Source organism: Amblyomma mixtum, chromosome 3 (genome assembly GCF_055824585.1).
Source record: "Amblyomma mixtum isolate Tamu chromosome 3, ASM5582458v1, whole genome shotgun sequence".
In the NCBI taxonomy this organism is placed as follows: domain Eukaryota; kingdom Metazoa; phylum Arthropoda; class Arachnida; order Ixodida; family Ixodidae; genus Amblyomma; species Amblyomma mixtum.
Window position 1 is genome coordinate 121,135,935 of NC_143014.1, and position 13,954 is coordinate 121,149,888.

Below are 13,954 nucleotides of genomic sequence, written 5' to 3' on the forward strand. Positions count from 1 at the left end.
TCCTTCATACTGCTTCATTGTCCTTATTTACTGTGGCAACAAACAAGTTCAGTTGCTAGCGGGTGCACGTCATTTTTTTTGTGATGCGTTTCTTACATTCTCCTCGCGACATGGAGTCACCCAATTTAAAGCTTTATGCACTTGCACATGATATAACCACTGAATCTGAATGGCAAACAGTGAAATCCATGACCCCTTTAGAGCTCCCTGAATTGGGGAGTGTTAAACATGCAGGCAACACGTCTCGAGTAGCACTGTTCCACATCAAAAAGAGTGAGGAACAAAGGAAGAGGGGTTATATATTTTACCAGGGGCTCTCTCTCTCTCTCTCTCTCTCTATATATATATATATATATATACACAGCGAAGTATACGTTTTGTTAAAGGAAATATTTTTATTTGACTCGACGTTACGATCGGAGGACCGACCTTTTTCAAGAGTGATTTGTCTTCACTGGCATTTCCCCTTTTATAGGGGTTGGATACAGAACAGGTGAGCAAGAATGGATAGAAAGCACAGAAACAAGTAGATAGAAGTTAAAAAGTATACGAGTAAAAATAAAGACATAAGCATGGCTACTGTCGAATGCAATACATAGGCCAAACAGACAACTCCTTCAGATTCAGGTTTAATAACCACCGCTCACTGCTAAATCCCTCCCCAACCACCCTCTTTCGAAACACCTCCGCAAGAAAGGCCATGAGTTTGATAAATTTAAAGTAACAATACTACACAGTGGCTTCAAAAACACTCGTCAGCACGGACAACAAGCTGCATATTTTATTTTCACATTTAAATACTGTGAAAAGGGGCATTAACGAAAGCCACGGCACCCTCACCTCTCTTCTGAGGTAAGAGACCCACAAAAATACACAAAGCACTACTGACTGCGTTGTCTGAGGTCAAACCCCTTTTTGCATGCCACATTTGGGTAGTTACTTCCACTCCCAGTTTGGTTCACTTTCTCACAAAAAAGTAATTGCAATCCTTGAGGTAAAAAAAAGAATTAGTAAGCAGATTCTATAATGCCCAATTTCTGCCAGCAAATTCTGGAGAAGATAAAGAATGAAAAAGGAAGGGCCCCTATAATAGTGTGAACAGAATTTTAGTCACTTAAGATTAAATACGAGCATGCAAGCAGTACTGATTGACTATCCTTAGTACTTAACAAATTAAGAAGATACTATGATGCTCCTTCAAGCCACACAAGGAATGCACATGGTGTGCCACAAAAGGCAGGCCCTTAGCCTCTCCCGACAAATGTATCGTTCTGGTTTACACTACTCACTCGAAGGCTGAGATCGTGTTGGATTCCCAACGTGCACCCATGGCCGCTGAGGCGGTTGAGTGTTGGTGACTGCAAAGAAAACAACACATCAGTTACTTATTGAGCATTTAGAAATATGTGATGCAGAGCTGACAGCTGACCACATGCAACCAATACACCAGAAAGAACAACTCTATGCTGCAGGTTTTTTCATAGGTTTGGACCAGTCATGGCTCAATGAACATGGTGTTTAGGCTTCCAAAAAATAAATCAAAACAAACAAAAGAGGGCAGACTTACAGCCTCAGTATAATTTTTGTCATCCTTTCAGAAGCAATGTTAACAGGACAGCACTGAGTGCTGTTCAGCATTCTAGTGAAGACTCATTTTTGCTTCCAGATAAAGGCTTGCTACATGGAATGTTTTGCATGCTCCACATGGAAAGATGCAGACCTTGATAATGTACTGCATCTAATTGTTTTAAATATGATGGTCTTGCTGAATCGTAGACTACACACCCATAATTTAAAAAAAAAAGAGCGTATCAAAGAATGATAAATATGTAGAAGGCATCTCCTATCAGACCCCCAACATTCCATGAGATCACTTTAAAGATGTTCAGAGCTCAATGAAGCTTAGGCCTAATGACAGCTGCCACGTTCCCGTATTTCCTCCTATGAAGTACAGGTCCATTTGCGTGCGATGCATGAGTGCCTCCAAATTCATTCCTAAAAATTTGTGCACATGTTTTAGTGGCGGTGTAAATTCTCTTAAAGAGACTGTCGAATCAGAGTGCAGTCCTTGTGTACGCAGCAACAGAACAGCCAATGATTTTTTAATGGAAACTTTAATCTATTTCTATCTGCCCATGTCTCTAGTTTATTTACTGTCAGCTGTATTCATCACTCGCATGTTGATACACTAGGGAATGTGCAGGCAATTTGGAGGTCATTAACACAGACCTAATACATAATACATTTTGGAATTATTTTCACTAAATTTTTATTACGAAGAACATAGTGTTTAGAACACCAAGGGTCTAAATACAACTCTGAAAGAAGATCCTTGCAGGGGTTGAACCCCACCACACATACATGAACTGAACGGTTGGACAGGAAATCTTTCAGGCAGTTCAACATCCCCTGCTGCAAATGTATAAATCTGCTAGGAGTGCAGAGCATAGCAATAATTCATATGAGCGCACGGTAAGTCCAGTGCACTCGCTAGCATATGGGCCCGGGGGATGGGCCAGCTAATGGAATGACCGTTCATGGAACCTAGGTATTGAAGCATCCGCGTGCAAATCCCCAGCATTATTTTTCGTGCGTGCATCTCACAAAATTGTGCAAGGGTCTTGGACGACATTTCGTTCCAGACGGGAATCAATCTGATCGCGGCAGGCCAAGAAACAACACGATGCAAAGACGACGCGTTTCGGCGCCCACGCCGCACGCTCGCGCTGCGCTAGTTAGGGATAGCGAGTGGTTCATCTTTGTGGGTCATCACCTGCCTACTCGAAGCTCGCGGGCCTCAAAGGGAACCTCGACTCGCAATCGCGTCTTGTTGGGCTCGCGCCGTTGCACGTGGCGACGAACTGCGCAGACCCTTGGCAGGCAGGCCTAATGACAGCTGCCATGTACCAGCATTTCCTCCTACTAAGTACGGGTCCATTTACGCACGATGCACGAGTGCTTCCAACTGCAGAGCTATGGCAAGAGCCGCTTAAGCGCGCGGTGCCGAGCGCAAGCATCCATCCTAGAGCCGTTGCCAGCAAATCGCAGCTCAAGCAACTACCGAACGCAAACTATTACAAGCCACGTAGCCCATCCGCATCCTGGCAGCAATCGGGCGCTACACGACCCTGGCTCGGGAGCTAGACCGCTGTCGGCATGGTTAACTCACCCCGACGACGAGACTTGAGAGCTGCGATGGCGGCTAAAGAAGGACCGCTTCGAGAGCACCTCACTGCCCTGAGACGTTCCTTTACACGGAGGTCACAACAGCATAGCCGCTGCATGGTCACTCTTGCCTGTTCGTGCAAGACAAAGAACTCAAACACCGTGCCTGTCCTCGGGACCCGCGACACCTCCGCGCCTCTGGTTGGACGCTGGGCAATGGTTGCCAACGCAACCACGCTGCTGTAACGCGCTGGAACGCGGGCCTCGTGGCATGCACAGCAGGCGATGTGCACGCGCGGCCTGGCCGTGCACTCGAGTTTTCGTGGCATCCCATTCTACAGATCTCCTCACGCGTGCTCCATTCCCGCGTTCTGGTGGCGGCCTAGCAGTGGCGTCACGACGTTTTCGCAGGCTACTTGGTTATGAAACACCATGAAGTGAACAGCGCAACCTGGAACAGCGCTGTGTTCGTCATGGCTCGTGAGGAAAAGGAAAAACACTGAGCTTAAAAGCTGGTTGGTCTCAGTCCGTGATGGCCAGAAGCACTGCTCGCTACGCAGAGTGGCCTCCCAACGCTGACAGGTTGTGTCAAATGTTTATTCTTAATAGTGGACAGTTTCTATGGCATAGACACGTCATGTGAAAGATTGTGCCTGGTGCACCGCACAAGGGGCAGGCCGGACATGCATGTCGGGGTACCATTTGTTCAGAGTGACTGGACTGGTTCCCCTGTCACATGGGCATTTCGAAGGCCTTCGAGCCGATAGTCTGTCGACTGAAAAGCCACTGTGCGCCACTGCACGGGCGGTTCCAATGGTCATCGAGTCAACGGAGCAGCGCAGAACATCTAGATTTCGAGGACCATCGAGCGTTGCCCAAGGTTGCTAGCGTTGCTTCGAGCGGCGCCAACGCTCACTTCCGTGTACACCCTCCCACTTTTTTAACCTGAACGCGCGAGCGTCGACTGCCTGGCGCTGCGGCGCCGGAAGAAGAAGGAGAGGAGAAAGCGAGCGAGGGTAAAGGCACGCCCACAATTCGTGCCGCTGTACTAAGGGTCGTCTGCTAGGCTATTCTGATTAGTGCGACGCAACCCCTTCCCATCATCGGCTGTTAAGCATCGGCACCCCAAGAAGCTGAGAACAATTGTTTTTAACCGCTGCCTATAGCGTTGGCGATTCTGAAAAGAGCATACGTTTGGGGACAGCCTAGCATGCAAAAGAAACCAGTTGCAATCGTTACATACAAAAAACTGACTGAAGGGGTTCCTCGCTAGAGCCGCGTTAATTTCGCTAAAGCAAACGCTCTCTAGGCGCTACAGGCAAATGAAGCCAGGGCCTGGAGTCATGCTTGGAACGCTACGCGTTTCCACCAGCCCGGAGCCACAAACACACAGCAAATAGAACATGAAAAAAAAATCGCAGAACTCTGCCACAAAAGACTGCTTCGCAGGGGTTGCTTCGCACGGAGCAGAACAGCCAAGCAGACGACGCTAGCTACAGCGCCATGATCAGCGCGCATGCTCGTTCCCTCTCCCTATTTCCGCTATGCTTCGCCTCGGCACCGCTGCACTGGGCAGTCGACGCTCGTGCGTTCAGGTTAAAAAAGTGGGAGGGTGTACAGTACAAAAGCACGAACAAACATTTCTCTTCTAAACTTTAATGCAAGCAGTAAAATATTAGTCTGTACAATAATTAAAAAATTGTATCAGTCTGGTTTAAAGCGAATTAATTTTATACTGTCCATTGCAAACGACGGTAACGCCAGCGGTATCAGTGTTGCCAGAGCGTTACAAAACAGATACAGAAAAGCGTACAAAAGGCAGCGTCTTTTAAGGCAAAACAACTGGCTTTTAATAATAACTAAAAATCTCCCATGACTAAAAATTTAGTTTAGATTTATAAAAATATTTGTTATTTGCGCAAAATTTAAAGTAGCGATTGTGGCGCCACACAAGCTTGGCGTAAAACGCGAACCATTTCAATGGCCATTGAGATTTGCCGTGTAGCAGCGACACAACTCCTTCGAGTTCGACAGTGATTGAGAATCTGGAAGGCTCTCGACTCAACGTCCATTGAAACTGGCCGTGTGACAGTGTTTGGAGGAAAAGTGAAACCTTGGCCAGAAGCGGCCGCTACGAGCGCCAGCACTGAGCCTCCACGGCAAAACCTTTGCATATGGAGAGAGCCTGCAGTGCTAAGAGTGTGACAGGGAGAGCCAGTTTATTAAAATGAAAGAAGCGGTGAAACAGTACAGCGTAGTACACACACACACACACACACACACACACACACACACACACACACACACACACACACACACACACACACACACACACACACACACACACACACACACACACACACACACACACACACACACACACGCGCACACACACACACACAAAAGTATGCGGAGTATCCAGGTTCGAAACCGACCGCTGCGGCCGCGTTTCGATGGAGGCGAAACGCAAAAGGCGCCCGTGTGCTGTTCGATGTCAGTGCATGCTAAAGATCCTCAGGTGGTCGAAATTATTGCGGAGACCTCCAGTACGGCACCTTTTTCTCTCTTTCCTCTTTCACTCCCACTTTCCTCCCTTCCCTTACGGCGCGGTTCAGGTGTCCATCGAGATATGTGAGACAGATACTGCGCCATTTCCTTTCCTCGAAAACCAATTTTTTTTTTAAGCACACCCGAACGAATGCATTTTTTTTTTAAAGAAAATTTGACCGACGTCTGACTAAAAGGACTCTGAAAGAGCGGCCCGCAAGCGATTTATTTGCATGGTAAGCGAATGTGTGGAGCTTTCGTCGATATTTATGAGAAACAATGCACCGTAGACATCGTGCCGGCCAAATTTTTTCTCCACGCACCCTTCTCCGCGCCACAACACCACAAACTGTCCTATAGCGCCGTTCCTGGTGCGCCGGCACAAAGTCCGGGCCGCGGCCACGGTGCCCTCGTGCGCCGCTGGGTCCATATCAAGCAAACGCGAAACCGCAGCCACCAGGGCTAGCAACAACAGTTTCAACGGCTCCAGGCAGGTCTCCGCCACTGGAACCTGGAAGGATTTCGGGGCTGTACATCGGCCCATCGGCTCGTCACCGAAGAACACGAGCTTGGAACCGGCGGGGAAGGAGATCGTCAATAAAGCGCCAATAAACCCGGGATTAAACATGTCAGGCTGCCAGCACATTTCAGAAACAACGCGATCGGCGAAACGCCGTAATACAGCGAAAAAAAAAAGGGGGGGGGGGGGGGGGGAGCGGACAATAAAAAATATCGCGAAACGAACACAGCCACGGGCAGCGGCGCACAATCGTTCCAAATGCGTGAGGGGTGGTGCGGTCGCTGCTTCGCCTCTCGTCGCGAAACGCAGATCGCCAGCAGACACGACGCCCAAATGACGGTGTGCGGCATCACCATTTGAATGACAGCAATCCTGACGTAGGCGTGGTCCACAAATGGCGCGGGCTCTCTCGACGCGCAACGCAGCTCGCCAAAACAATCGAATGTGTACACGGTATTCAAGCAGCGCTTGCTGACCACAGGGGTGGCGCGAACGCTACAGAGGCGAACCGGCAGCGCACAGTGCTCGTGGTACAACCACTACGGAAGCATCCCTTGCAGAAGGCGTGCCAGCACATGCTACAGGCACAACGCCAAGGGCTGCCGCGGAGAGCCGACGTGGCCGTACGCTGGTCGCTCCTTTTCACGCCATCAATAAATGCGGGCGCGTCCCGTCCTCGAAGAACCAGGCCCTACGCAGCCAGCCATCACCCCGACTGCTGCGCTACCAGCTATTCAGCTAGCCCACCTCTACCGCGGAACGTAGGACACCTACCTTTCCTCATTAGCCTGGTCCGCGCAAGCCGAGGCCGTTGTGTACACCAACGGCACCGGCTACACCTCCCCACGCTACACCCTGAAAGGTGCTTTTCGCAAGTATACTACAGTGCGAAAGCGCTACTGCAGACTTACTAGCTCCCAGCAAGAATCTTGCCTTGTACAGTGCTCCGAAATAGCCCTAGCTTGCCCGAGTTACTCGGGTAAGCTCGGGTTATTTCGGAGGAACGTCGTGCAAGCTGCAGCCAATGGGAGGAAGCTCGGGTAAGTTCGGAGGAGCGTCGCGCCAGCTGTAGCCGAGGCAGGTGGCAATTAAATTTATGACTGGTCACGAGAGGCTGCTCGGGAAGAGCAACATGGGTCGCACAGTCCCGACCGGTGGCTGTGACAGAAACAGCCACCTGCCAGTGCAGTCAGTGGCGCATCGCTTAACCGCTGCGCCACTGCGCTGGTAATGGTATGAGGACTCGCCGCGATCTATGAATGCCAAGTAGAGAATGACCAATTCTGCAGATATGGGGGCATTAACCCACTAATGCCACCGCGCCATATCCGTAAGGAGGAGCTTAAGAGCTGCTTTCGTACGTCTACTCTGTTTAACTACGTTTAAACCCCCCCTTTTTTTCCGCGCGCCCCACGTCAAATGCAGCAGTGCGGAACTCCCCCGTGACTCAAACCGCCTCTATAGATAACGCCGCCGCTCCGTAACCTAGCTAATAGCCCGGAGGTCCTCTGGTTCCTCACCGACGCAGACCCACTTCAAAAAGCTCCCTGACAAGCTCTTTTCCACGCCCACAATTCCTGTCGACGATACGGTCCCCTCCAGCGACATGCAGACGCTTCTGAGAGCTACGACCTCGAAACGCCCCTCCTGGTTGGTGGCGCCTGCTCTTTCAACTGTTAACGCAGTCTCTTTCCTGCATCGAGGCACCCTAGCCGCATCTAGTGTTCCTGTATATGCTAGTCGAAGCAACTGCTCAGCGCCGTCCTACCCCATGGCGGCCAGGGCAGCGTCGACAATAGGGCCTTCGCTGACGGCTTTCAAAATCACAATCGTCTACAGGGCAGCAAATATCGGGGCAGTACCATTTGCTACTACCTTTGACCGTCCTCTCGTGATACTTTCATAACAGTCTTGCTAATTTCTACGAAGCAGCTTCGTCGACGCGTGGTGTTCACACAAGGGGTGCCCTTCTGCTACGGGCCACTTCAACTGCGATAGTGCCGGCGGCGACTGCACCACGCTGCCCACTTATCACGAGGAACTGGCGCCCTGTGTACCTTACGTATAGACTCCGCCGTCCCTCACTGGCGTGCCATCGGCACCGATAGCTTGAAGCACCACAGCGACACCGGCAGTCCAGCAGCCTCGGGCTCATAACCACCCTGAACGCATACCTGGTCCGGGACGACAATGTCTTCATTTGGGCCAACCACTGTACTTACATGTAGCACGAGCCCAGTGAAAGGGCCTCCGTGCCTCGCTTCCCGCGACCGACGTCCTTCTGCGCTTCTCCAAGCGCGACCTCCGGCAGTCATATCTACCAACCCTGTTAGCACTACCGATTTAGACTGAACATGAATGCACTTGCACGTAGTTCGCGCGGCCTAGGTAGAGTCTTCAAGCCGCAGTTTGCTTTCGAGCCGCATAGTGGTCTTGAGAGGCGAGGACGAGGGGTCTACTTGACAGATTTAGTTTGAAAGGTGCAAGAAGTGCTTCACTAAACAGCCGGAAAAAGCAACCATATCGCCTAAAGATCAAGGGTGCACTGAAGTAATTTTACATAGCTACTTTCGCTTAGATTTTTTTTTTTTTCTCGCCGGTCGGCGGAAGGGGGAGCGGGGAGGCAGCCAGAGACGGCGCAGAATATTCGTAGTGTGGTGGCGTCGAGGAGAAAGTGCGGGTGTACACGAAGTAATCTCTTGTTAGGTATGACGCACCCGCGCATTGCTCCTCGTGATGACGATATAAATTAGAACAAAACTCGGCGACAAGAGCTTCACATAATCGCTGAAAATCCACAACTGAACGCAGGGACTGAAGCGTTTATGACTTTTTAGTGAACAAAACCAGCTCTCCGAAAGAGACCAGATGCACATCGTCCGGGGAGAAATGACGTGGCTGTCAGGTCTTCACCCGCACCCACACAATATTTGTGCGGCATTCTGGAAGCAGTATCGAATCGCGGCCCAGGCGCGGCCGCTACGTCTCCCGACGCACAACGTAGAACGCAGACAGACGACGCTCAATCGAGAGTGTACGGCACTGTGCACGCGGTATTTATGCGGCTCAAACGCTACGGAATCCTGAATAAGCGTGGACCAGACTGGCGCCGCGGACGCTACGCATACGCGCAACGCAGCTCGCGACGGGAGACGACGCCCCAATCGACAACATGTAAGAATATTCGTACACGCCATTTAGCGAGGCATTTGTCAATCTGCACAGAAAACTTGCTGTTTTCCTGCTGCCAACTTCGCGATTAATAGCGGACGGAAACAAAACTCGAACAGGACGCGTCCTTTCAAGCGCGCAACCCCCGGCATTTCGGCGGCGTCGCTGTCCCTATTTCCGCGCATGCAGGTGTACAGGAAGCGAATGCCGTGCGCATGAGGGCCGGAGGGTGGACGGTCTGGGCCCGCTTGAGGAGACATCGCAGTGATCTCGAGTCGCAGGACGGCGATTCCCCGCAATCGGGTCAGAGACGCCGTTATCGTGGGTCGGTTCTCCCGGCCGAGACACGGAAGGAGGAGAAGCGGCCGACACGGAAGCCCGCGCACGACGCGGCGCGCTGCGCGTGCGCGGCCGGGCGTACGTGAAGCACGAGCTGGAAACTTGACACGGATCGCGTATGCAAATGAGGCCGCTTACACACACGGCACGGAAGGCCGGCCGAGCAGCCGTCACGATTCCGGAGCAATGTCACGGCCGAAACAAGCGCGGCACACGCGCACCGGCCGATGGGCAGCTGCCCCGCGGCGATCGCCCAAGGCCGCTATACAGACAGGGCACCCACCGAAGTCCACGGTCGTCAGACTGGCAGCCGCAGAAACTCTCTACGCTAAATGGAGTTTTCGCATAGCGCCCACCGTCACCGCGGCAGGTGTCTTCGCTTGGCGCGTAGGTGCAATCTGCGCGTGCGCATTGGCGGCCGCGGTGACGGTAGACTCTATGCGAAAACTCTCATGTCAAGCGTTTGCTGCCAGTGCACGATCTAGTTTTTAGCACGAATGAGGCACGAATGTGAGCACCCTAGCCCGGGAACGTGCTTGCCATCTACTTGTGCCATGAGCTCATTGCAGTATACTGCCCACGGCACCGTGTCGCAATTCGTTTACACGTGCACATTTAAAGCCAGGTGCCAGTTTTCAGCCAGGATCATTCCCCCAATCGGACAGCTCTGAAGAGCACTCCGGCGTCCAGATTCTATTCTGGTTGCAAAAATACTCCTTAAGAGTTTGTCTTACGTGACACAGCGCAGTGCCGACGATCGATGCATTTCAGCCGGAACGCTACTCATCTAACAATACGCTAAGGAAAACGTTAGTGAATGATGGCAATAGGCAACAACGCGAAGGCTGCATATGAAGGGGATTTTGGGATTGCAAAATTGTCCAACACAATGGGAAGTTTTTTTAGGCTCCCCGCCCAGACGCCGGCCAAGAGGTCTTGACTTTTGGCGGCAGCTTCGGCCAGTCGGACGGCCTCTAGTTTGTTCTCTGAACTAGAGCTGAGTAGTAAAGCTTCCCAATGGACCCTTGAGGCTCCCTTGCTGCCTAGCTCTGTATCCCGATTTGCTCTCCCCGAAGTGAATTTGCGCAACTCTATCTGAAAGAAAATTTCTGACGTAGTTGACATTTTCACCGACTCCTAAGTGTCTAAGATTGTCTAGGATCGCCTTGCGCGTGACGTTGTCGAAGACCCTCGCCAGATCTTGACCCGGATGACCTTCGCGTCCCGTGTGTCGGCGTCTAGAATTTGATGCTTTAGTTGTAGCGGTACGTCTTGCGTGGAGAGGTGGGCTGTTGTCCTCCCCATAGTTGTTGCGACGCGTCTGCACAACGTACTCCATTAATTCTCCGGTACACGAGGGTAGTAATATAGGTCTGAGATTCTCGATCAAAGGGGTTTTCCATTTAGGAATTAGGACAACCTTAGCCGTCTTGCACTGCTTAGGGATTTCGCCCGCCTTCCAGCATTTCTGCATGTAGGCAGTGAGCGCGGTTATAGATTAGTTATCAAGACTTCTAAGCATATCGTTACTCACCCCATCCGGTACCGGTGCCGATTTTGCATTAAGTCTACCGATTTCGGCTGGCAGTTCGGATTCGCTAATGGGCCTGTCCAAGTGAGCGTTGGGTGTCCCGTCATAAATGGCGGTGCGTCCTATTTACTTGGTTTGAATTTCCTCGAGCAATTTTTGCTCTGTACCGTCATATTTACGCTGAATCTTTCCTAGATTTCGCCTGGGCCGTTTTACAGTCGTCGGGGTCGCGGAGGTATCTGAGTAGGCTCCACGTTCACAGACCTATATTTCCTTTCATTTTGTCGAACATTGTTTCCTAGTTTTGTCTAGAGCTAAAACGTGTAGCCTTCAATCTCTTTGTTGTGTCTTGCTAAAAAAAACCCCGCAAGCTCGCGAAGCACTCTCGCATTGAATAAAAACATGCTTGCAGCACTTAGCAAAACAAGTCCAGGATACGGTAGATACATAGGGCACACGTAACGCTCCACCGTGTGTTCTGCATGTGCTTCTCTTTGTAAGCACTAAAAGCATGCCACCACTCTGTTGCTTGGCTAGCCGGTTCCTATTTGAACAAAAACGGCACTTAGACAACGATGCTTGGCTGAAGCTGTTTTCGCACACTCCCTCGCGGTTCACTTATTCTAGCCGCCAATCATGTGCGCATACTGCGTTCGACGCAGACAGACAGTCCCGCAGAAGCCGACCATACGCAGAGGTGAGTCTTTTGCCCGGCGAGTCGGGCCGTGTTTTGTGACGATCCCTTTTATACAACCTACCCACTCTACCATTGGTGATACAGCCAGTGGCGCCCCGGCTGACGCACGTACATGCGCACAACAAATGTCTTACGTCACCGTCTCCGGTGTCAAAAGGCGATGCTCTACACACGGTAAAGAAGCAATGAATCGATAAAAGGATAGTCACAAAATACGGCTCCCAAGTAGGTGGGCACGCCCATCGCACTACGCTCGGCCCTGGCGTTCCGCCATTCGCAGAGAGGTATGTACAACGCTATACGTACCAAAGACCAAGTAATTAAAAAAGACAATTTTACCCTGAAAACGAGGTGGGAAGCTACAGCTGCTCTAACCACCGCTCCTCGCGGAGAAGTGTGGCGAAAAACTCGCTTAGACAGCTTGGACGACTGGCGACGAGCTAGGGTATAGACTGGGCGCTCCATTCTCAAGTTAGCCCAGCGCCACCATAATGTCGTTAGCTCACGAAGCCCAGACGCTGACCGGGACATCTCGCGCTGCTCACTGAATAGGCGCAGGCTACAAACTAGGAGTGTGGGCTGCACGCTCCTACGCCAACTGTACCTTCCCATGCGGCTATGAAAGTGACCGAAATTTTTTTCCGAAGTCAAAAGTATAGAGACCATGGCGTTCGCTTTTACGTCGATTACTGGGGCTTTCGTAGCATCCGCGGAAGTCCCTTGTTTCGGAGGGGCGTTCCTCTCGCCATCCTCTGGAGCACTGGCGATGCCACACAGCATGGCCCAGGATGAAACACCTTCGGGGATCCGTACTTTTGGCTGCACATGCTAAGATAATCATACTTAATACGTCTCTATTCCTCAGGGAAAACTTTGTAGCGGAGCAAAGCGAACATCTTTAACACCACTGCTGGGCACAAAGAGTCGCCGCAGCACACAGCCTTCCTGCAATCGCGCGCTTTCAACGGTTTGGCTTGGGGAGGGCGGGTCCGTATAGATCACGACTGTCTGGTACGCATAAGAACCGAGACAAGAGAGTTTTAGCACTGCTTTTGCCGCCTACCACGGCTGCCAGCCGCCTGTGGAATCTGACTCCGAGGAGCCAGGTGCAGCGCCACTACTGGACTGCACACGTGTGGCAGTTCGGGCTCGTCGGCACACGCTACGCTAAACCTTTCCGGCTTTTTATCATGGCAAGATCCGTGATCCGCTACCGCGAGGCGCCATCTGCGCATGCGCGCTTCCAAGAGGCACCAAGAGCGCATGCACAGATGGTCCCGAGGGGCCAGCCTGTCATTGCACAGGCGCAGCTACAGGTCTCCGAAGGCCGTAAGACACCGACCATCCGCCCATGCTTGAATAAGGGTCCACTTTCCTTTTTCATGAGATTTTGAATGTTTTAAAAAGCCCAGCAAGCGTCCATGCGATTATAAGCTGTCGTGGCAGGATGTCCTGAACTTCGTGTCCAGAGCTGGGGCGGAAGCACTGAAAGGTGTGACACGGGAATCCAAGGGCTGCAGCATTACCGCTTGCCTGTACGGCGGCGAAAACGGATCGCTCCATTACGCCTAGCGGGAGTGCGATCGCCATGCGTGCCCGAGGATCGCGGCGCCTTTGCCGACGAGTGCTTGGACCTGACGCGACGGATTCAGCGACAAAGATTAGCCGTGCTTAAATCACCAAGTTTTTCACGTCTTGTCCGCTCGAATTTTTCCTCCGGCATGCGGTTACACAGTATCAAACCTTCCCCCGGCTGCCGCCGTCTTGAATTTAATGATCGGTCGCCGAACCAAGCAAGGGCCCATCATGTGCCCGCACTAGACTTCCCCGCCTGGACCTAGCAATTAAGCGCCCATCCCCCAATATTTAGCGACTACCTTTAAATTTTAGGTGGACGCTCGGTTGGCATTTTCCGGCAGGCCGATCACAGTAGCTGGATGAAGATGACGCTAGATAGCTGACCGCAGAGTTTTAGCATAGTGCG

The 13,954-nt window shown here is 51.6% G+C and overlaps 1 protein-coding gene across 4 annotated transcripts in view; it reads right to left on the bottom strand.

Annotated features, from left to right (window-relative positions):
• Nucleotides 1-13,954, bottom strand: part of twin (CCR4-NOT transcription complex subunit 6-like twin) — a 144,857-nt gene that overhangs the window by 21,402 nt on the left and 109,501 nt on the right. For 2 of the 4 annotated variants that reach the window (XM_089580975.1, XM_089580973.1), the window contains one exon: nucleotides 1,290-1,360. In XM_089580975.1, the coding sequence (XP_089437101.1) occupies nucleotides 1,290-1,360 (71 nt within the window). The remainder of the gene's footprint in view (nucleotides 1-1,289; nucleotides 1,361-13,954) is intronic. The other 2 variants (XM_089580972.1, XM_089580976.1) reach the window with 1 other exon arrangement.